We start from the raw sequence: 23,249 nt of genomic DNA, 5'->3' as shown, positions 1-23,249 counted from the left end.
AGTCAAGTGCTCCAGGGTCATCAGGCGTCGGTAGATCTGGAGACTCTGGGCCTAAGCCTCACGGCTAAGCATCCGCATCATCTGCAATGGGAATAGAATCAGGCACCAATTGAAGGAATACCTGTGACTCAGGCAAAATGGGGGAGAATTGGTCCAATGTGAAGGGCCAAAACTCGAGGAATACCTGCAAATTCCACCAGTCAGATGGTCAATGGGGGCGAATGCCTGGAGGGCAGCAGATCAACCATCTGCACGATGACGGGGATGAGATAGCAGATAGCAGATAGACAGCTTGACAGGTTTCTTTGTTTCTTGGAACAATCCACCCTTCAATCCACTTCTTGACTAGTCACACCAAGGAAGCGGGAAGCTTGAAGGCTGCGACCATATCGCGGGGGTGGACAAATTGTGGCACAGTCAAGCGGTGAACAAACCGGGAGCTTGCATCTTCTCGGTGTTGAATCACACACATCCCACACCCTGAACTTCTTTCTGGTCTCCCTTCCACTGATCACGGACGCCCTCCTCCTCGCACGAGCAAAGCCACCCGATCGCCTCTTCTTGAAGCGGAGAGTGACTTGAACACCTGCTGCTTGATCTATTGCGCCATCCACGATCCGAAAGCCTCGTCCTCCCCTCGCCGCTCCTCCGTCTCTACCTTACCTGTCGAGTGTCTTCACCATTGTGCGAATGGGCAGACTGACCATGAGAGCGACTCCAACCGGAAACTCAGACCATAAGATCGCCGCTGTGACTGTCCGCAGCCTCAACCCTCCTTCGTCGCAATAATGGAACCCAACCAGTCTGCGGGTTCCGCCCCTGGGTTTTGGAGATACCTGATTAATCCAGACAAGAGCGCAACCCTCCAGTTCGACCAGCTGTGTCGGGGGATTGCCAAAGTCATAGTGAGTCTACACCAGTGTCCGTCGACCTCAACCTGCTTACCGGGGGGGAAACAGGCGACCCTGGAACCCGGACTCGACAACGAACTGACTCCCTCACGTCTCGCCGCATTCTATCGAGCCGTCGGCGGCAACTATGACTCCCTCTTTCTCAAATCCTCCGATCACGCACTCTCCTTCATGTACCAGACCCTCGGGTGCTTTCACTCGCTACAGCCGACGCCCAGTCCCTTCGAAATGCCCCGAATCCCATGCCTGACGCCGGGTGGATTTGCCCGTTGGCAAACGATCCAGCTTCTCCTCTGCCCTGAGGAAAATGTATCCTTCATTCAGAAAGCGGTTCAGCTGTGGAATGTCCCCATGCCCAACGGCGGAATCTACCCAAAATACATCCCCAAGGACGTTTTTCCCAGCAGACCAGACGAAGAGATGGAGAAATGGCACAAGATGGTGACGGGCAAACTGAACCAGCAAAACTACAATCTGCGGCGCATCAAGAACTCGCCTTATCAATCCCCGCATCTTGAAGCCTATGATCGACGAGACGGCTATTTCTCTGGCGCCCAGACAGGGCGTCCAAGGAGGCCGTCACGCAGCAGTTCTCGCGACGATCCAGACCATCTGACCGATCTCTACCGCAGACGGAGCAGTGTACCAGACTTCCCTTCGCCGTCGGGAGAGAGAGGGTCTCCCTGGGACCCTCGAAATCAGAATGAGGCACGGAAGACCCGCAGCCACTCCGCTCAAAGATCATCACCAAAGCCTTCGTCGCGCCAGCGGTCGCATACAACGACTGTGCCTCCGGGTCACCACAAGACCTCGTCAAATAGCCCCTCAAACCGGAGACAGGGGAATACTCCTTCAGAGCAGCCCGGGCGACGTCCCTCGTCCGGGTACAACAACCCGTCCTACCGCTCTCCCGCGAGGAGTCCCTCCACTGTGGACGAAGACACGGGTAGCGAGGGAAGTTCGGAGGCTTCACAGATGGGTCGGCATCATCGAAGGTCTGACGAAGATCGGAAGGGCCGTCGTTCCTCCTTATGGGTGCCCTCCTTTATGAAGTCGTCACACAAACGTCGTCATTCATCCGACGCAGGGTACCGCGCACCGGGTCCTGCATCCAAATCTCCGCAACCCTTACGACCCGAGTACTACCCACCTCGTGCAATCAAGCCCCCGCCTCAGCCACCTCAGCAGCCTTATGGGGGAGGGCGCCCACCGCAGTGGCGTGAGACAGTCTGGGACAACGAGACTCCCAGCTCGACTCCCGCTACACCCATTCCTGAAAACGCGCAGGCACAGTTCGACCCCCGGGCCCCCTCAATACGTTACCCAGACCAGACCAATTTCGAACCACTGACGCGAGAAAGTAGCAGCGGAAGTGACAACAGGCATCGCTCCTCGGATTGGGAGCGAGGGAACGGACACAGGCGACCGCTGCAGCCGACTCCAAGAATCGCCACCGTGACAGGCGTGCAAGGGAGAAAATACCCTACCACCGACCCAATGAGTCCCATTGAGCGGCAAAGGGCGCCGAATGTCCGTGGCAACTTTACTGCAACGGCATGAACCCTCGACTGAGTGAAATCGCATGCTGGGACAGCCCAACAATTGGATACTCACCGGAGACGGCAAATCCACGACATGACAAACACGAACTCCTGCTTGGATCTACGAGGATCAGATGCACACGAAGCAACGAGACGAAGACGGAATGATATGGCGAATGACAAAGCCTGCTGGGGGTAGGGTGTTCTCGGCGTGGTGACGACTCTTGTCTGTTTGGTGGTCTTGACGAAGAGCATTCAAACATCTCTTTTTCGTCACCGCGTACAATCGCCCGACGAGAGGACACGATTGAGTCTTTTTTCTTTTCTTTCTTTTTCTTCCTCATTTCGGGAATATAAACTTTGGGGGTGACTACCACAGCACACGCGCGGGACGGGGTGGGAAGCATCGCAGCTGGACATCAGTTACATATCGGATGGTTGATTGGTTGGTTGGTTGGTTAGCTTGCTCCTTGCTCGTTACTCTTTGCTCCCTCGAAAGAACAGGGCACCAGGTCTTTAAAACTCGGCTCACGCCTGTTTTTGAAATAAATTCAATTCAATTTCTCACCAAGACCAAGACCAAGATTCCCAGATTCCCAGATTCTGTTCTGCATGTAGATCCCGTAAATATGCAAGTATCAGCCAGGATGGATGGATATCTTGAGCTTCTACTACCACATAGCGAGACAGCTTCCGCACTGCATGGGCACGGAGGAGGATGATGCTTGCAAGATTCAGCATCTTAAAATGGCATGGAATATAATAAGCCATGTGGATCCTTCTTTGATGGTATGTTCTGTCGACTGGGGACGGAGACGGAGGGAAACATATACATAAGAAAAGCATCACTTGAACCTCCTCTTCGGAGGCGGGCTCAATCAATCACTCAATCAATCACATAAAACCCTCTTGAGTCTTGACTTCTTTTTACGATGCGCTGCTTCTCTGAGCAGGGATCTCCACGCTTTTTCTTGTGCTCCACGGTAGACCAGCTTCGAGGATCAGTCCGCCGCAGTGCTCGGTAGTATCTACCCCATCAGTAAACGTAGTACGTCTGGCCCAAGGGCACCACCTCGGCGGGGGCGGCGGTACAGTGCACGCCGTCGGCCTCGACCTTGTAGGACTCTGGGTCGACCTTCATCTTGGGCGTGGCGTCGTTGAACTTCATGTCCTTCTTGCCGACGGTGCGGCAGTTCTTGACCGCCTCGACGCGCTTGGACAGATTGTACGACGCCACGACGCCCGAGGTCAGCGCGTGTTGCGACACGAACGTGATGCTCCGCGAGGGGACGTGCGCCGCGAACATGGGCCGCATGAGCACGGGCTGCACGGTGGGGATGGAGGCGTTGGGGTCGCCCTGGTGAGGCAAGCAACGGGTTAGACGGCCGGCGGACAAGGCTGTGCGGACCGAAAAAGGGGATGATGGGGCGGGAGGGGGTGTACGTTACCATTTGCGCATAGTTGATCATTCCTCCCTTGACCACCAAACTCGGTTTTGTCCCAAACATACTCGGCTTCCAAAGCACCAGGTCTGCCACTTTGCCCACCTCGACACTGCCCACCAAGTGACTCATCCCCTGCGCAATCGCCGGGTTGATCGTATACTTGCTCACATACCTCTTGACCCGGAAGTTGTCGGCATCCGTACCCTCGTCTTCCTTCAGCGTCCCACGCTGTTGTTTGTTCTTGTGCGCTGTGTTCCACGTCCGAAGGATCACTTCACCGCAGCGACCCATGGCCTGCGAATCAGAGGACATCATGGAAATGGCACCGAGGTCGTGGAGGACGTCTTCCGCCGCGATGGTTTCTGCGCGAATGCGGGATTCGGCAAAGGCGACATCTTCCGGGATGTTTTTGGACAGGTGGTGACAGACCATCAACATGTCGAGATGCTCATCCAGCGTATTCCTCGTGAATGGCCGTGTGGGATTTGTCGACGAAGGGAGCACGTTAGCGTGTTCAACCACGGAAATGATATCGGGCGCGTGTCCGCCGCCAGCACCCTCGGTATGGTAGGTGTGGATGGTGCGACCCTTGAAAGCGGCGATTGAAGATTCCACGAAGCCAGATTCATTGAGCGTGTCGGTGTGGATGAGGCATTGCACGTCGTATTCATCGCACACTGATAGACAGGTATCAATCGCGGCAGGAGTGGTGCCCCAATCCTCATGTAATTTGAGGCCACAGGCGCCAGCCTCGCATTGCTCGCGGAGGGCAACCGGGGAGCTGTCATTCCCTTTACCCGTAATACCGTAATTGATGGGAAGGGAGTCGATCGCCTGAAGCATCTGTTTCATGTGCCATTTCCCGGGCGTGCAAGTCGTTGCGTTGGTACCTGTACTGGGTCCAGTGCCGCCTCCTAGGTAAGTTGTTATGCCGGCCGCGACGGATTCATAGACCTGCTGAGGACAGATGAGGTGGATGTGGGAGTCGATACCTCCTGCGGTGAGGATGCTGTGCTCGCCTGCGATGACATCCGTGCCGTTGCCGACTATCATGTTGGGATGGACACCATCCATGACGTCTGGATTGCCGGCTTTACCAATACCCACGATGATACCGTCCTTGATCCCAACATCGGCCTTGTAGATGCCGGACCAGTCGACAATAAGGGCATTCGTAATAACCGTGTCGAGCACATCGGCATCCTTCCGATCAGATGCTTGTCCCATCCCTTCTCGAAGAGTTTTGCCGCCACCGAACTTGCATTCTTCACCATAGACTGTTAAGTCCTTTTCGACTTTGATCCAGAGATCAGTCGTTCCCAACCGGACGAGATCACCAGTCGTGGGGCCGAACATGCCGGCGTAGTCTGCACGGGTCATAGATGCGACGTCTATATGGGCCAAGTCACCGGCGGGTTCAGGGGTATGAGCGAATCCAGCTTGCTGGAGCTTTTGGACGATTTCTTCCGCACGAGATACATCGACAGGGCCTGAAGCGAGGTTGTTTCCCCCATGGATCGCCTTGTTGCCAGCAATCTCGACCAGATTGACTGTTTTGGTGTCTCCAGGCTCGAAACGGACCGAAGTACCGGCCGGGATGTCCAGACGGAAACCATATGCTCTGCCTCTGTCAAATTCAAGTTGCGGATTTGTCTCAATAAAGTGGTAATGGGAGCCGATCTGGAGAAGATAGTCAGCCTGGGACATCGTCTTGACAGAGTCGGGGTTCGTCAATACTTGTATTGGTCTATCGCCCTTGCTGGTGACTTTCAACTGGATTCTCTTCCGCCCTTCGTTCAACGTGATCTTGCCTTCCTTGACAGGAATGACCGCACCTGGCATTTTCTTTGCGTCATACTCACTTTCGTCTGGCAAAGGAAATGCGTCTTTCGATGGCACGGGTAGGAAACTTCCATATAGAGCCTTTTCGAGGTCCCCATCGTCGGAACTGATTGGGTGATGGACGGTGACCAGGTATGTGCCAGTCTTGAAGGTACCCTCCACTTGCAACTCGGTCAAGGTGGAGATAACAGAGGGCAGGACATGTCGTCGACCAAGCATGGTCTTTCCAATGGACATTAGGTCGGCCACCGTGTGGTTGCCATCGCGAATCAGCTAGAACACCCAATCATCAGCAGACATGCACGCGGTTTCTGAGCCATTGACGGTACTTCTTGCAAATTGCTGGCAATAAGAGCCTACAGAGCAGATCAGTCAATCGATTCCGAGGTCGTCTTTGCAGAAAGTCTCCTACGCAAGCCTCCGAATGGTTCAACCTAACCCCTCTAGCAAGTCTTCTTTGGGCTAGAAAGCCTAGCTGAGATATAACGAGCTTATCTAGCTGTTTCCGGAGTCCAAGAAGTCAGTGATATGGATGGCGCTTCCACGCTCCGAGAACATTCGTACCTCTTTCGGAACGAGCTGCATGTTGGACACTGCCTCTTATAGAGGCACTCGCAGGTTAGAACTTCAGCTTTTGAAGAATTTCATCCTGGTCCGATCGAGGAGGCGACGTCTGTTATCTATGTCCGTTCGGCCTATCATGGTCGAGGGGCGATGCGGGGCAAAGGAAGAGCTTGAAGTGGCATGAGGGCAGATCTGGATAAGAAAAGACGCCCACACGCCCCAGTTCATGCCACTAGGAAGGCGTCGAGTGGTTCCTATGCGAGGCCTCAATGGCAGCAAGCTTCGTAACCGCATGCGTGGGGGCTAGTGAGGCGTTGGTGCGGAGAAGAGATTCAAGACAGGAACTTTGTTTTGCTTTGGTGCGTCATCCATTGAGAAAAGCTATAGCAGAAGGCAGCTTTAGAAGACATGTCAACATCGACGGCGTTGAAAACCTAGTTACTCGGCCCTTTGCATGGCGCTCAACACTATTTCTGCACTGCGCCGAACAGGAACCGCCTTTCATTATGAACATTCCATGACAAGAGAACAACAACCTCATGGCAGCGAGAGTTGAGTCGTTGAATTCAAAGATACCCCAGACCGAAAATCGGAAACCCGTAACGAATGATCATGTGCACACACCCACAGACACAGCCGTCATCACCCACCAGGATCGTTGGAGTGCATTCATTTCTTAGACTTTTTGGACTTCTCGACCTTGGTTGAAGCGGGAGCAGCAGCTTCCCTCCGGCTCTTCTTCGACTTCCTATCCTTCTCTGGAGACTTCGCTTCGACCTTGGGAGTTGCTTTGCTGGGGGTAGGCTCGGCCTCTTTAGTCTTGCGTCTCTTGGATTTGGGGGGTGTGGGCTCCGGAGCTGGCGCTGGAATCTCTTCTTCGTCCTCTTCCTCCTCAACTGGCTCTTCTTCCGTTTCTGCTTCGGCGTCTAGACCGGCAACGTGCTCTGGAGCTTTACCCATCTCCACCAGACGCGCTGCAGTTTCATCGTCAGGAACAGGTTGACCAGCTTTATAAGCTGCCATCTTGACGCGGTAGGCGGCTAGGTTCTTCTGATACTTGTCATCCCAGATCTGTGTGGAGGTTAGCGAATGCTAGCAACGACGAACAAGAGACGTACGCTCTTCTCAGCAGGACTCATCTCGGTCCATCTGCGAGTTCCCTCATCCGCGACTTCTTTTGGCTTCGCTGAGTCACCCAACTCTTTCGCAATAGTGGCACGAGCACTTTGCATGTAGAGGAAGTATGGGGTAAGCGCACGCTTGGGGGCATTAGGGTCATGCGGCGTCCTCTTGCGCTTCTTCTTCCCATCGACCTCTGGTTCTGGTGCAGCAGCTGGAGCAGCATCGGCAGGACGAGCGCTCAAGAGACCAGATTCGGTAAGGATGCTGGTGAGGTTGGCGTCAATGGGGTTCAGGCCATGTTTGCCAGGTGTGAGGACCGTGTTGGCATGTTGAATGTAGGCACGTGAGAGGTCTTGGACAGAGGACTGGAGTGTTGCAAGAGCAACAATGACCTGGTGGTATGTGTGAGTAAATGCCACTCTATCATTTTGCACCTCGCGAACAAGCTCCCCGAGGGTCGCCAAATCTTCAGTGAGAACGTCGATGCATTTGATGGCGGCACGGTTCAGTACATGCCCGAACTCAATATGTGCGGCACTGGGGTTAACGTGACTCAGGCTTGAAGACATGGGGGAAGGCAATAAACCATAGAACTAAGGACGGGTGCTACGCAAGTGGATAGTGGTGCATGCAACGGTGAGGTGAAAGGCACTTGGGGAGGGGACGGTGAGGTCAGTGTTGTGGCTGAATGCAAGTTGGGGCAGAGCCTCGTCGCGGGGTGGAGGGTTGGTGCCGGGTTGGTCGTGACGCGTGTTGTGGGTGGTGAGGCAGAGGGAAGAACAAGAAGATGGAATATCTATGCCCAAAGAAAAATTTGTCTCACGTACCGAATCTCGAGTTCGCTGAAAATCAGCAATATTGACCTGGGTCGTCGCCGACTCGGGGTCGTGTGTCTTCTTTGCCATAGCGTCTTGCAGGTAGATAACTTGGAGCTATGCTAGAGTGCAAGTGATGGACAATGTAGGCGCCTATAAGCGACAGCAATGGGAAGTTGTAAGGCTGCGCTTTAACTAAAGGATGGGGTGGCGGAAGGTGAAGCCAGAAAGCGATGGCCGTCTGGATGAAAGCGAGAGGTGGAAGATGCAGAAGGAAAACGGGGGGGAGGGGGAAGGCAGCGGGGGGCGGCTTGTTTAAGTGGGCGAGCGAGGTGCTTGGGCAGCCGCTGGATCAACCCTGAGGAAGAGGAGCGAGAGGGAAAAAAACCAGCAGCTGCGGGAGGGAATGATCACGGCCACCTGGCAGCTCCCCCCTCTTTTTTCTCTAAACCCCCCCCGTGCCCCCCTCCCTTCTGCTCGGCCTCTAAGGATGCCGGGATGGTCTCTGTAGGCTGCTTGTTTCGGTGTCCTGCAAGCTCCACTGTCACGCCGCTAAAGGTGCCTTCCTCAGGTCTAATTGGCTCCTAACGGGGACTGCCTCGCTGAAGTTCCTGCACTGTCCCGGCTCTAGGCTTGTAGGCTTCAGTATCATTCGCCCCCGAGGGCAGAGGTCACTTTTTCTTGCTGCAACACATGGGCTTGTTTACCCCCAAACCCTGCTTCTCCTGCAAGCTAAAACAGCCTAGCCTAGGCTCACTCGCTGGGACTTGTACTCTGCATTTAGAACCTAGCCCTCAGTCACTGCCGAACGGGGGCATTGTTTTCTCCTCAGAGTCGACTTTGACGACTTGGAACGCTCTCCAAAGTCACCGTGCTCCTTCTTCCCCCGTCTGCCCATTTGGGTGCCAGTCTGACAGATGCAAATCGTTTGCTTATTATGCTTCTCGCGTCCTTTACCGTCCGCCTTCTTGAGGAGGAGGTCTGCGAGGACAGAGCTGCCCAGGACGCATGCTCCCCCGTTGCTCAAAAGAGACTGGCTGGTCGAGGTCAGGAAAATCGCCACGAGCAACAAATTCAGCACTGCTGTCGGGAGCACAATGACGGGCGTCCGGGGAGGGCTGGTGGACAACACCGAGCAAGCTTGAAGGGGCAGCTGTGAAGCAGCTTCTCACTGGGAAGCTCCGGGATGTCTGGAAGCGGGCAGCACAGCAACTGCCACTCAGACCACCCTTCACGGCCTTGGACTCGCAATTTTGATCATCAGCGCCCCATCAGGCTGCATAAGCGCCTCTGGGCGGCCACCTACGTTTGGATTTTGGAGCCTGTCTGACTGACTTGGTTCAGGCTGAAAGGGCCCAGCCCACCGCCTAGTCGACTTTTCTTAATTTCAGTTGACGGCAACAGTGGTGACGGTCGCGAAGATTGTTGCTCTGGACCCCCAGGAGTCCCCGTCACTCCCGACAAATCAGCGCCTCACCCGCCTGGCAGCATCTTCGTTGGCTGTCCCGTTTGGGCGTCCCAGGCACATCACTCCATCCAACGACCCGCCCAAGCCGGATCATGTCCGCCATGTCCAGCGAGGCCCCTGTCATGCCTGTTGTTTCGTGGCTGCTACCATCCGTGAAGCTCGACCCTCGGAAGCTTCCACAGGCGCCCTTGTCCTTCTCCTGGCCTTTTATGGCGCCGCCATCAACTAGCTGGTGGTACGCTCCCAATCTCGGCCCGACTTGACTGACAAAAGGCCCTTTGGTCGCGTCCCTTCTTCTTCAGCGCCTCACTTAATGGCCACACGTCTTTACCTAATAATTCTTTCTGATGTGCTCCCACCACTCCTGGCCCCCGGGCATCTGTGGAGGTCATCATAGGCTTGCTTGCTCAACATGCACGTACTGAACTCCGTACCTCGTACTTGGGACTGAGTGCGTGCACGCATGGTAATAGTTAGAAGCCCTCTGGGTTGTGCTCTGTCGCCTGGACCTCAGCAATTGCCCGCCAGCCACTGGAGACTTTGCGCTCTCCAAGTTCTTCTACATACACTCTTCGTTGGGCGCAGTGGTGCCTTTCTCTGTAGCACGTTACCTTGCTCCATAGTGCCCCCCTCCTTCGATGGTACCTGCATTGGGGTGACCAACTCCCTGTAGCTCTGGCTCAACGAGGTGTCTTCGGTCCAACTGGATGTCATTCCAAATAATAACCTCAATTCCGTTTTGACGATAACGCAGAACCGCACCCTCATACAGCATCTTGCCCCCTGTGTTAAGCCCCCCCAGCCCTGCCTTCTTGCACTGAAGCCCACCAGAAGCGCTCACAGACATCCTATTTTCAACCTTCAGTGTCTCGTCCACCGTGTTATGCACATTACTCCTCATACAACAATTGTCGACTTGCAAGCATGTATTACCAATACCACTAATCTTACAGACTGGGTTGACAGACTGTGCTGATTTATTTTACCATGATCGAAATATTCCATTCACGACGCGGAGACGTCTTGTTGTTCATATCTACTGCCCATCCTGTATAGACGGATAGACATGGGCGCTGTGGTGAGGACATTCCCTCCCCAAACTCCGCTGTGCCGTTGGCATCATTGGCGGATTCGAGGTCCAAGACGGCTAGCCCGTGGGTAAGGATGTCATGCAAGGCTAGTGTTGATTGTAGCCTACCTAGTCAGAACCCCGCTCGAGGCTGAGTTTTCAGACCAGCCCACTGACATACTGTACCTCTTCATACTCCAGGTCAGCCACCTATCATAACCATTCCATCTAGATTCTCATGCGAATATTGACCTAACGCGGTTCTCGCGCGGCGGCCGTTGAAATTTGACTGATTCCCGAAAGGAAGCAAGAACCGTGTGAACCCCCTCAATGGTGAAGACAGGATGAGACTTCACTGCTTGCTTCGTGAGTCGCCGCGTGAGCTTTCAGTTCATGGGTGCCGACTCCTGAAAAGTGGTCCTGGTCGAGGACGAATCCTGGCTCAACCAAAAGTCATGGATATTTGCTGCTTGAGAAGCCTGTTATTATCACCTGAAGAAGATTCGTTGAGTGTTGGCGGTGCTGGAAAGAGATCGATCAGCTATGCCGCCACCCTCGCCCCTACCTGGTTATACACGACATCTTGCTCGAGAAGAAGCCATTCTTCGCTGGTGCTCACCAACCACTGAGCCGTCTGGCACTTGAGGGTGTCTGACAAGTCGACCTCACTAGAAGCAGAGGGCAGGGAGGAGGGACAGGTGAAAAATAGCGAGGACGCTATAGGCGACAGCATCTGTGCCCTCCTTCCTCCCCCCTCCCCGGAGCCTAACTAGATGTTCGCCTGGTGGCCTGTCTGGCTCGGTAAGTTCACGTTGCCCTCTTCACGCGCTGGGAGCAGCATTGCCAGGGGGACTTCAAGAAGAAACAAAAAAAAAGTAACACGTCGGTTTGCGAAATATAGGAAGTAATTGGGATGTTCCGTTTCTCCTGTTCACAAAGCTATCCATCCCTTTTTTTGGACCCTGTCATCATACCGGCATAGTGTGTCAATGAGTCTCATCGTTGGAGGACACGACGTTGGTTACGGCAGACAAGGCATATCTGGCAGTAATGCCAAAAGCCTCCATATTGACAGTCTACAGGTACTTATTCGTTTTTTTTTGGTACCACTGAATATTCTCGCGATTGACTCAAAGTCTCGTGGGTTCCTATATATGTACAAAGTCTAGGGGTACACCTTTTTATAGGATGACACCCTTGTTTATTCTTCTCCCGGTGTCAACTCTTTTCTGCCTCCCGTCTATTTATCTCCCTCCCACTCTTCCCTTCCTCCTTATGCTCTTTTTTTCACTCCTCAACACTGTCGCCGAGATTTATCTCTACAGGCGTGAGGGATGGAGAGATGCTTCCACCACCACCCAATGTCTAAAATTTAAACACCTGATCCTTGCTGTAGCCCAGCTCCTTGAGGATGCCGGTCAACTCGCCCTGATCTTGCGGAGACGTCTTCGCTCCACTGATGGCCTTATACAAACCCGGAGGTCCACACACGAAGACCTTGATGTTCTCGCTCTTCGGATCCGGGATGACCTCCTTCAGCAATTCCTTGGTGATGAAGCCCTTGCCGTACGGCCAGCTGTCGGGCGGGTTGTCCAGGGTGAAGAAGCAGCGGAACCTCTGAGGGAACTCGTTCTCCAGCTGCGACAGCTCCTGCTTGAGCAGGATGTCCTCCTCCTTGATATTGCCGAAGATGAGTGAGACTTTGGTCTTGTCCTCGGGGTTCTTGAAGATGGCGCGGATCAATTGGTACATGGGCGTAATGCCCGTGCCACCGGCGATAAGCGTGATGTGGTCATGTTTGTTTGGCGCCCAGGGGTATTTGGGGATGGGCCCTTTGAACGACAGCGTTTCACCGGGTTTCATCTTGTGGATGTGTTCCGACATTGGTCCATTGGGGTAAACTTTTACCAAGAGTTCGAGATAGCCTTTCTCGTCTGTGGGAGCAAGTGAGCTGGAGAAGACGGTTGGTTGGTCGGATGGAATGGGAATGGTTACCTTCATCATTGATGGGCGTGTAGGGCCTGATTACAGGCTTTTCCTGATCGGCTGGTTTGAATTTTGTGATGATGGCAGCTGTGCAACAGATCAATGACCATGGCCAACCGCATAGACTTCCATGTTCCTTTCAACTTACACGCCACATTCAATCCGCTCACATGCTCCTTTTCCGGCAGCTCGAACTTGAACCGCTTGGTATTGTGGTTGTAGGGGATGATCTCGGCGAGCTTCAGGTCGACGAACCCCTGCTCGCCACCAGTGAAGGTCTTCCCGGGCACAGGGCCCTGCTTGTCCATCTCCTGCGCATCCTCGGAGGGCTTGGGGGCGGCGGCAGTCTTGCTGTTGGATCCGAGGAAGTTGTACCCAATGACGCCTGCACCCACGGCAACGGCGCCCACGATCCACGGTGTCGACGAGGAGGAAGGCTTCTGAGCGTCGGTCGCGTATGTGCGGAAGTTCTGTGCGGGGAGGTAGGTACGTGTGAGCTCATTTGTAAGCTGGAGGATAAAGCATCATGTCCATTGAGGGAGCAGCGGGTTGTCAAAGGATACGTACCTGGCGAAGAGGCCCGCAGGACCTCAGAACTGACCTGGCGAGCATGGTGGAAGAAGTTAGGTATAGGAGGAAGTGATAAGAACGAGGAGCAAGGGAAGATAAAAAAAAGTGTCGATCGGGAGACGTTGAGGGAAATGGAGATGGCGTCAACAATGGGAATTTGAGCACCGAGCTGGAGATGGAGGACAGTTACGCGTAGCCAATTGACGGGATCTCGGCCTTTACAGCATCGGAATCTGTTAAGGCCGAGCGAGCTATTCGGTCGTGTAGAGAAGCAATCTATCCATATGCAGAATACTTTACTATTAGACATGCTCGTTATCATGACCGAGGCCATCCATTATACCAATTCCTTCCTCCGATAGACCTTCCACCTCACAGCTCATATTCCTCAACGTCGTGTCCGATGTGGCCCACGCTTCTCAACGGTATTGCATCCCAGTCTGAGCTATCACTGTGTGCTAGGCACCTTTTAGCAGCCTCATATGCCCAGGCTCTCTCTTTCCTCAGTCTTAGCCTCTCTTTTGTATCGAGTGGCCGGTCTTGCGACGACCGATCTTGGACGGTCTGATCAGACAAGACCGGTTGGTCTCCTGGTTGACTGTCGAAGAACGAAAGGAACAGGCGCTCATCATTCCCGTCGTCCTCCACTGTATCCCCATCGAGGCTCTCCCGTTGTAGGTGGAATCCTCCATGGGTCTGGGGATCACCATTGGGGTTTAGCCCACCGGCTGCACGGTCTTGATCTGAACCTGCATCCCTGAGCTTAGCAGTCTTCTCGGGTGATCTCAGAATTTGCATTTCCTCGCATGAACTCATGTGCTTATCAGGGTTCGTATCTTGGAATTCTGTTTTCTGGGTATCGTCATTGTCTCGTTTCCTTTTCCCACTCGCGCTCTTGAGACCCTCCCTTTCCCTCAAATTTTCAACGACTTCTCTCGTCTCTTGGTCAAAGTAGAACGTCTGCTCTGAACAGAGGTCTCCGAAAAGCGCCTGCATGCTGAGCTCCTCGGCCCAGGTCTCCGGGCAGACTGTGCAGGGGCAGATATCCCTAGGTCGGAACATCTTAACAAACCCACGAAGCTCGTTATAGGAAGAATGACGAGAATAAGGAAAACGGATGGTATCGTTTGTCTCGATCTGAGGTCTTGAATCCTGATTGGAGTGCATGTGCTCCAGGAGCGAAGCATCTGTCTTCGCGTATCTGTTCGCCAGGAAGGGCAAAAAATCCTTCAACTGTATCTGACCATTCTGGTCAAGTCCCAACTCATCTGGTGCCTCAAGGGCGAGAGACAAGTCTCCTGTGGTGCCGAAGTGGCCAAGTGCTCGAAATACATTCAACTTCGACGTGGCGTCGTCCACGGAAGATGCAAAAAGGCCCATAAGCTGCTGGACGGATGCTTGATCCTCCACCTTCAATTCAGACGTGGGATAAAGGTCTCTCGCACCTCCTCCGGCTCCAAGTTCTCTAATTTCGGTTCCATCGCGGAGCCTTGATATTATGGGCGTTATCCACTTGATGTTCTTCCTTTGTTTGATCTCAGAGTGACACTTCAATCCGGGTTCGCAGCTATGAATTCTCGCATTGTTGTCTAGAGTGAGGCAACCGGGAAGCAGACTGTTGCCGACTGTGAAACCGGTCAGTGCAGCACTGTCACTCCCGTCAAGATTTTCGACCCCGTTGCCAAATATCCGGAGTTGATATCCGTCCACATGGACACGGGATTGCAAAATGTTGGACAGAGCGACCCAAACGTTTTCGTAGCCCAGAGTCCACGCCCGGAAGTAGAATATCGTGCTTGGAGGGCATTGCACCACTTTCTCAAGAAGCTCTTTCAGCCCTTCAGCTTTTGTTGGGAAGTCGCTGTATGGTTCAGCGCGAGTGGCAAAGGTGGTATCGAGATAGAGACAGTCAAGCCATTTTAGGCCACAAGTATAGGGCAGTAGGATGGGGTTTTGTACAATCGAATTCACCCACCACGTTTCAGCTCTGATGTCCCCCGTGTAAAGGATGGCCTTGCTATCGCCTTCTATCAAGAACATGACGGCACCGGGACAATGATTCGCATCCAGCAATGTCACCCGAATGGTGAGTTTCGGACCAAGCTCGAGTGCCGTCACCGTGTTCATCGGTATTGGTCTGAGGATCGTCTTTAGGTGCCGATAGTGTTGCTTGCGGGCTTCAAGGATGCCCTTGGCAAAGTTGATGCGATGGGGATACTTTTCCATGTGAAGCAGGATACGCTTGGTGGTAGCCGAGCAGTATACAAAGGGCATTTTGACCGACTCCAACCCAAGAAGGTGATCACTATGGACATGGCTAAGAAAATACGCCGCAGGTGGCGGCCGTCCTGGATGATGTCTGAAGTAGTCAATTCTTATACTGGGAAACTCCCTGACGAGGCCGTTGAAGGTCGACATTATGGTCAGAGCCGCCTATACCACTCGCGGCGCCAAATGCACCGACTGCAAGGCTGTAGGATCTGGCTCTTACCCCACAAGCTCCGGCCAGCTCCCAAGGAAACGGGAACATTCGTGGGGTGATGTTGCGAAAAGGCGACCAGTCAAGAGGCTGCCCGGAACAAATCCTGGCCAACAGCAACCATGACCTGCAGGGATTTCTCGAGCGAGGTAGGGGGGACTGTCGTATCGGAAACGCAGGCCAAAAGAGGACTGGCAGTAGGCGGGCCAGGCAGAGGTAATGGCGCAAAAGCTTGCCGCCTATTTGTCCACTTGACGAAGGCTGCTGCACCCAGGCTTCAGGGTCACGCACGGGGCTGACCTGGCCACCTGACAAACAGGAAAATCGCGAAAGGCGAAAAGCGGGTAGGGTCGTGATAGAGGACGTGACTGTGGTTCGAGGGTTCGAGGTGCGGCGGGCCAAATCCAGCTGGTTGGATCGATGGTGATGTGGCAGACCCAGTTCGACTTGGACTGTCACTCAAGGGAATGAAAGAGGAGAGGGAGCAGCAAACAGGAGGGAAACGATTGTGCCAACGCAGCGATTGCTGGCAGTCCAGCCCCAATTCAACGTCGATTCGCGATTCACTTTCTCATTCTCTCTTCTTCCTTGGTTGCTCTTCACGAGTCCACTCTTTCTGTCAGGTGTCGGTGTCGAATATATAGGCAGCGCCGGTGACACTGTGCAAGTCGAAACATCCCAGCTGGCAACGGTTTGTGTCAGTTGACGCCTGAACCTTTCGATATTGGCGGTATTAATTCAGTAAGCAGCGTCAGCGGCGGGGTCTAGGGAGCCTGTTCGCCTCCCCCTTCTCCAGTCTGGTGGTACCTGAAGCTAAAAGACGAGATCCTTGCCGGCCCCTTCCCAGGGAACAAGACCACCGACTCAGCGGTCTAGCGGACTCCTTCGAATTCCATCGGGAGCTGTCAAAACCTCAACGATTCCCCCTCACTATAATACGACCTTTACCTGCACTTCCCGCCCGCAATACCTCCCTAGCAGCCAACTCCTTCCTCCTCCCTCCTGTCTACCACCTCCCGCCAAATCCTATGACCTCTGACCTGCCTCCTCTTCCCCTGCAGACACCAATCAATTTCCTGCTCTCGGTCGAGCCATCTGCACACGCCATTGTACAGAGCTCCGAAGATCCTGAGCCCCAGCGCCGGCCAAACGTCGGTAGCCGATCATTTGCCATTCACCGAACCTCTCTTTTGCCTGTGACAGGGGTGCTACCATAATACTGGTCTGGGCGCAATCGTTGAGGTCAGCAAGAGACTGAGGAAAATTGAGAAGAACAGGTGGACTTCCCCCAATCACTCTGGGTAGACTGTAGCCCATCATGAGAAAACCGTCCATTCCAGATTTGATCTACCAGAGGACGTTCCCCAAACCGAAGCAGGGCGATCCAGTCTCCTTCTACGCTCATATTCAACGTCATATTGTGGGCGAAGTCCGGATCGAAGTACAGAACTTCTACGGGGCTCTTGACACGCTGGAAGCACAGTACCCTGGCCTCGACTACACGTTCCCTCCTCACCGCCGTCGACTGGCAAGATACGCGTGGCATAGACGTCTTTTCCGCGTCTTCGACGAACTAGGGCTGACCAACGACGAAATTCTGAATCTGTGCCAATGGGAAGGAACAAGAGCGGCCAAGGAAAGATACGAGCGTGAAGCAGGAGTCGAGGTCAGGACTACCACAGCCGATGATGTCGTCGCAGCGCTGCCCGGAAATGGTCCCAGAGCCGTGTTCGAAGATTCGTCTCAGCCAGCCTCCATCGACCGAGCATCTTCTAGTAGCGAGACACTGGTAGCAACCCCAGAAGAAAAAGAAGAATGCAAGGCCAAAGATGTGGACACTCCCTCGCCAGCACCAGAAGAGGACTTCATCGATTTGCTCCGCGATGCTATGCAATCTCGCCTACGAGGAGATCCTTCGGCCATCAATCAAGCATGGGAACAATGGCTCAAAGACACCTTGGAGCGGCACGACGAGATTGACATTGACCTGATCATGAACGCCATTCGAAACCTGGAGCCCGAGACACTGAGAGCTATTCAGCATGCCGGTGAGGATAGCGAAACCTTGTCACGATCCCCAACGCCCCAATCCCATGCAGATGCGTACCACGAAGCCAATCATCTTGACCGCGTAGAGACCGACAGCTCCCACGTGTCTGCTGAAAATGCATCCCTGTCAATGTTTGCGCGGAGATCACAAACAGAGGCAGCCAGGTGAAGGAGGCCATACTTCTTCCACTTTTCTCGTCATCATTCTCGGAGTTTACCAAAGGTATATGCTGGAGCTCGATGTCATTGGGGCCGGTTTTCATTTTTCCTTTCTGCGTGGTTGTTCAAAAGTACGGCTGAATATGCTTTTGATACTTAGATTTTTGTGGCAGACACGGAAGGTTTTTCATATCATTAGAGCGAGGCGTTGTTGAGGGATTGTGACTATTGGGCTGGCCTCCTATGTCGCCGGCGTTCTTGACCAACATCACTTTGTCACTGATTATGCAGGGTTTACGTGCTTAGCTGGAAGTCGAACTTGTTGAGCAAGCATGGGAACAAGGGTTGTTTGTGGTAATCATCCAGCAAGACGAGCTAAGGGCAACACACACAACATAATACGGCTATGAAATTAATTTATGGGCAAGGGCGGATCATCGAAGCTGAACAGGCAGAGTTTGACAACGCAAAAGCAAAGCAAAGCAAAGCAAAGTAAAGCGGGTATTGATTTTTGGCTTCTACAAAGAATCATACATATATCATGACACAATTTCCATCTTGTCCACCTTGGGGAAGCCCATATGGTCGGTCCCCTGACAAACCAACTGATCCGGCACGCAGCATCCCTAGCCGGCAGTGTTCCTCTTGACCACGCCCCTAGCGAACTCGCCAAAGGTCAGGCCGGTCTCCAGATCGACGGGCTCGTCCAGATTGGGCTGCGTGAAGACGGCCAGAGTATTGCGGGCGGTGCTCTTGCTCTTTCTGGGATCGACGCCCCGGACGAAGTGCGGGACGGCCTTGAAGCGGCCGCGCGTGATCATCTCCAGCGCTTCGCCGGTCTGGAAGGCCAGCGCGTCACGCGGGATGCCGACCTTGTGGATCTCGCCCGCCCGCGAGAGGATGTACAGGCCCGACTGCGGGTCCGGGGACGAGGGGAGCTCCGTGTACGAGGACGAGGATGGGGGCGAGGAGGACTCGTCGAGGAACATGGCTGAGGTCAAGCCCGTCAGGCACCCGTGGTCGAGGTGCGTGGTGCACCAGGAGTCGTCGATCTCTGGCCCATCGTCGCTCTCTCCCTTCTTATCCTCTTCATTTGCTGCGGCGGGGGAGACGTGCCCATTTGTGACATCGCCATTCCCGTTCACGTTCTCCTGCAGCGTGGGGAAATAATGCAGCAGCCGCGCCTTCGTCGTCTCGCTCCCCCGGACAACTTTTTCCAGATACCCGGCTTCGTAGCCGTCGATCTCGTGCTCGGCGAAGCTGTCGCACGCTCTCGCGACCAGCACGGCCGTGTCGATGATCAAGCGGATCAGCTCTTCGGCATCGCTCTTGAAGTGCGGAATGTCCCCCTCCTCAGGCCACACGTTGGGCGCGGTGTACTCCTCGAAGCCCGGGAACCTGTCGGCGTCTGCGGACTGCAGGGAGGGGGACTTGTAGAAGGCGCAGTTAATGTAGTAGCTGCCCTTGGCCGTATCGACCACGCCCGGCCGCAGGGTTTCGACGCCGTGGCTCCAGCCGACGAGATACTTGGCGCTGGGCTTGGTCAATTTCTGCAGGGTCGCCGGAGGGAGGTGGGCAAGCCGCGAGGAGTTGGAGAGGACCTTTTGCCGGAGAGGTGCGAAGCTGGACGGGAGGTCGGTCACGATAAGGATGCCCAGGCTGTCCGGGCCAAACGCATCGAGGAGGGTGCTGAAGGGGACCGTGTTGGACTGCAGGTCCTGCAGGGAAACAGCGACGGGTACGGCTTGCTTGTATTTCATGGTGAATGGTGAATGGTGAGAGGTGAGAGGTGAGAGTTGGAAAGCGGTGTTTGTTGCGCAGTATATCGAGCGCGGAGAGGCGAGGTGCTCAAGGATCTGCCTGCGCTGTGAGCATCATGTCCTTCTCTTGCGCCACGAGAGATCCATCGCCTCTGGTCTCCCACAAACCTGCAAACTCCCAATCGACTGACTGTTCTTTTTCTGATGGTCACGAAGAATGCAACGTTGTCTATCAGTCTTACCCCACAGTCAGAGTGGAGGCCACCACCCAGCACGGCGAGTGCGTTAGCTTATTCATGGAGGAACATGCATCGGCGAGCTCCGAGCAGAGATCGTCGCGCCGAGGCTAGTGAAGCTTGAACTTGACTGAGGCTCCTTTGGGGGATAGGTAGATGTAACCACACGACGATATGGATGTCGCCAAAAGCCAAAGCATTGTAGACCACGACAAGTAACTGGAGAATGATGTATTTTCATTCTTCATTACCACGCCTATCACTCTTTCTTTCGTAAGTACCTATGTACAGACTTTGTCCAATTGAACCGCTCGCTTACTTCTTCAAGCCAAAAGCATCGAGCAGCTTCGGAAGGTAGGGGGTTCCCCAGCCGGTCACCGCATCCCACCCAGTCGTGGCAGGGAATCCAGTCGTATTACAGCCAGCGGACGTGCCGTTCGTGACATCAGTGAAGAGGGTATGGCCCCATTTGTACAACCAAGGATTGAGGAAACCCATGGGAGGGCGTCCCTCAGAGATCAACGCATCGTTCAGCAGCGTGAATACAGACGCGCAGATGGGTGAAGAACCAGAGGTGCCAACTAGGTTGAGTGTGCTACCATTCCATGTGATCGGGAACACCTGTCCAATGCAGGCAATATCAGGGTAGGCGCGTCCTAGATGGAAAAACAGAGTGTTAACAGCTTGAATCCGTACAATATGTAATCTTCAAATACCCAGAACTTACCTGATTTGTTATAGAGTCCATCGTAGAGCCCTCCGAGGCTGTCGACATATGCATTCACAGTCTCGGCCTGGTAGGCGGGCATGTCAAAATAGTTGCTGAAGCCCGCTCCACTCGTGAAGATACCTCCGTCACTCAGCAGCCTCCAGGCCGCCGATTCAGGATAGCCAGTTGTCGCTCCAACCGTGGTCACATAGGGGCAGTCAGTGGGAAACGACGGAAGGAACATGGCGGTGGTGTTGTCCACGTTGCTGAAACACTGCCCATCTGACCCGACCCCGAAATCACCACTGGAAAAGAACAACGACACGCCTCGTGCTCCTAGTTGCGCGAATTGGTTGCAGACCGCTTGGGCATAAGAACGACTGACAGTTTGCTCGTCATCGCCGTAAGAGGTGGAAATGACTTGGGGAACCTCGTCATCCGGCAGCCCTGCCATATAATTGGCCCACACCAGAAAAGGCTCGTCGCTGTTGGTAGGCGTCACCAAGTCGGGCACAAAGGACGGATCTCTCCCACCGGTGTGATATGCGGTCAAGGGCGTCGGGTAGCCAATGCCAAGCATGTAATCCGCATCCAAGTCTGCTTCTCTATCCAGATCCTCTGCGGCGACGTTGGTGCCATTGTCCAGGACACCACCGGCAATGGAAATAGCCTCAAACTGGTACGCATACGCAGCTGCGTCAGGTCGGTACTTGGACAAAAAGATGTGAATGTCCGAGCGGTTGGTGGCCTCACTCAAGTAATTTGTGTGGCCCATTTTGTTCTGTCCGGCCGCCTTGACCTCATAGTCAATGGTGCCGTAAAGGGTGCGCAAGCAGTCTGGAGTCACCGAGGTGAAATTACATGCAGCATAAACGGTGGAGTTCGCGGGCAAAGGAACCGCATCGGGGGGCGAGTAAGTGTCTGCAGCTTCGAGCACATGAGAGCTACGCTTGTTGACCAAAGAGCGCTTCCCGATCTCGCTTCTCTTCTTTTTGCCCTCAAGTCGAGCCCACGAATTTGTTGGCTGGATCGTGCTGATATGTTTGTGAACATAGTGGGGCAGGGAATACCCTTCCGTGCGCACGAGTGTCGATCCGTCAGGATGTTCCCAGACCGAGTAGTCCGTGTTCAGCATGTCCTCAATCGTGGAGACGGGCAGGGAGACTGTAATCCAATCCCTGGCCGGGCTGTAGGTGAGTTGCTCAACGTTAACGTCATATTCCTGTAGCCATTCGTGGATGGCCGCCGAGGTCTCATCTGAGGGTTTCACAAGGTCATGGACTTCTTCAGCTGACAAGTGCTGGCCATAACGGGCATGTGATGGATCGGAGACTACCCAAGGGTCAGCTCGGTCGACCAAGGTCTCCAACACAATACCTCGTACCTTCATAAAGATGGCGTTCAAGTTCGTCAAAGCGACTTTGCGAGAGACCAATGGTTAAGCGAATGAGATGTTCACCCGGCGCAGGGCCCAGGTTCGTCCAGGCCTTAGGAGCGGGATGGAAGTCTTTGACGACAAGGTCAGATCGACGAGTAACGGGACCAGCTGCAACAAGGGAAGCTTGAAAGCAGCTCAGAAGAGACAATGCCGAAGTAAGCATGGTGGATGCTTGCAAAGGAGCCATGCTCGGAAAACCTGGCTGGGGGCGCCGCAAGCGACCAAGCGACACGATCGACCGACGAGAACGACCGACGGGGTACAAGATAGAGCGAGAGGAATACTTGAGTTTCCTCAAAACCAACAGCGGCACCGACTCACCTAAATACCTGAGCTTTGGCACAAACGAAGCAAGGTGCGAAGGCCGCTCCTTCTGCATCCTGCCCGTGCACGCAGCAATAGCAACGTCATGTAGCATTGAGCTGATGTCCTATCCTGCCTCTTTGGACGTAGCTCCGAGAGATAAACAAGCATTGAGGTGGCATCGCGGACGCAAGCATCCACCCGTAGGTGTCGCTAGCCCCTGCATTGGGGCGAAGGGAGGATAAAGAATTGGACGGTAGCTCTCAGGACCGAGGTACGAGTAGGGCTGCGAGGCCAGGATTGGACGAGTGCTTGAACAGCTTCTAGATTAAGCATAGACATGGAGGGAGTCGTTGGTGGGATCGACATTGTGGCGGATACGAGCCCCGGGGAGGAGAACGAATCGGTGGGGAGATAAGCTCTGGCGAGGTGGATAGAAGTGGCATTGGAACCTTCTGTGGACGCGTGATGGACATCTAATGGAAGCAGATGTGGTAGATTTCTCATTGAAGTGTTACCATTGATCCCTGGCTGTCATTGGCAGGAGACGGGAGATGTGCGCAATCTTAGCGAATTTGGCGACGATACGAGCTACTTCAGGGAATAAAGCCGCCACCAACGGATGGCTGGCTGAGGACTTGCTGGTTACACGACCAGAGGTCAGAGTTGTAATCTCGTATGGCACGGCGCCGGGATGACGCTGCAAATTGTAGTGAGGGACAGTGACAGGACAAAGATGAAATACAGGGAGATCAGATGAAAGTGAGGTGGAGGTGGAGGTGA

General features: G+C 54.1%; 8 protein-coding genes across 8 annotated transcripts; 2 read left to right on the top strand and 6 right to left on the bottom strand.

Annotated features, from left to right (window-relative positions):
- Positions 1-788: 788 nt before the first annotated feature.
- On the top strand, positions 789-2,471 carry AYL99_07692 (hypothetical protein; the record flags this gene model as incomplete). Its single annotated transcript, XM_018839201.1, has 2 exons — positions 789-905; positions 960-2,471. The coding sequence occupies 2 exons, from the start codon at positions 789-791 to the stop codon at positions 2,469-2,471; spliced, it is 1,629 nt and encodes a 542-aa protein (XP_018691969.1).
- A 1,017-nt stretch (positions 2,472-3,488) lies between these two features.
- AYL99_07691 (urease) lies at positions 3,489-6,324 on the bottom strand (the record flags this gene model as incomplete). The annotated part of the gene is made up of 4 exons (XM_018839200.1): positions 3,489-3,809; positions 3,901-6,012; positions 6,069-6,095; positions 6,304-6,324. 4 exons carry the CDS (start codon positions 6,322-6,324, stop codon positions 3,489-3,491), a joined length of 2,481 nt encoding a protein of 826 aa, XP_018691968.1.
- A 648-nt stretch (positions 6,325-6,972) lies between these two features.
- Positions 6,973-7,994, bottom strand: AYL99_07690 (hypothetical protein; the record flags this gene model as incomplete). The annotated part of the gene is made up of 2 exons (XM_018839199.1): positions 6,973-7,374; positions 7,422-7,994. 2 exons carry the CDS (start codon positions 7,992-7,994, stop codon positions 6,973-6,975), a joined length of 975 nt encoding a protein of 324 aa, XP_018691967.1.
- A 4,148-nt stretch (positions 7,995-12,142) lies between these two features.
- Positions 12,143-13,375, bottom strand: AYL99_07689 (hypothetical protein; the record flags this gene model as incomplete). Its single annotated transcript, XM_018839198.1, has 4 exons — positions 12,143-12,711; positions 12,773-12,850; positions 12,912-13,233; positions 13,331-13,375. 4 exons carry the CDS (start codon positions 13,373-13,375, stop codon positions 12,143-12,145), a joined length of 1,014 nt encoding a protein of 337 aa, XP_018691966.1.
- Positions 13,376-13,705: 330 nt separating this feature from the next.
- AYL99_07688 (hypothetical protein) lies at positions 13,706-15,751 on the bottom strand (the record flags this gene model as incomplete). Its single annotated transcript, XM_018839197.1, has 1 exon — positions 13,706-15,751. The coding sequence occupies one exon, from the start codon at positions 15,749-15,751 to the stop codon at positions 13,706-13,708; it is 2,046 nt and encodes a 681-aa protein (XP_018691965.1).
- Positions 15,752-17,130: 1,379 nt separating this feature from the next.
- On the top strand, positions 17,131-18,030 carry AYL99_07687 (hypothetical protein; the record flags this gene model as incomplete). The annotated part of the gene is made up of 1 exon (XM_018839196.1): positions 17,131-18,030. The coding sequence occupies one exon, from the start codon at positions 17,131-17,133 to the stop codon at positions 18,028-18,030; it is 900 nt and encodes a 299-aa protein (XP_018691964.1).
- Positions 18,031-18,646: 616 nt separating this feature from the next.
- Positions 18,647-19,780, bottom strand: AYL99_07686 (hypothetical protein; the record flags this gene model as incomplete). The annotated part of the gene is made up of 1 exon (XM_018839195.1): positions 18,647-19,780. The coding sequence occupies one exon, from the start codon at positions 19,778-19,780 to the stop codon at positions 18,647-18,649; it is 1,134 nt and encodes a 377-aa protein (XP_018691963.1).
- A 551-nt stretch (positions 19,781-20,331) lies between these two features.
- AYL99_07685 (hypothetical protein) lies at positions 20,332-22,350 on the bottom strand (the record flags this gene model as incomplete). The annotated part of the gene is made up of 3 exons (XM_018839194.1): positions 20,332-20,672; positions 20,744-22,057; positions 22,110-22,350. The coding sequence occupies 3 exons, from the start codon at positions 22,348-22,350 to the stop codon at positions 20,332-20,334; spliced, it is 1,896 nt and encodes a 631-aa protein (XP_018691962.1).
- Between the last annotated feature and the right edge of the window lie 899 nt (positions 22,351-23,249).

The sequence above is a fragment of the Fonsecaea erecta genome (genome assembly GCF_001651985.1).
Source record: "Fonsecaea erecta strain CBS 125763 chromosome Unknown Scaff6, whole genome shotgun sequence".
NCBI lineage: Eukaryota > Fungi > Ascomycota > Eurotiomycetes > Chaetothyriales > Herpotrichiellaceae > Fonsecaea > Fonsecaea erecta.
Note: the sequence above shows the minus strand (reverse complement) of the source record. Positions and strands in the feature narration are given on the sequence as shown.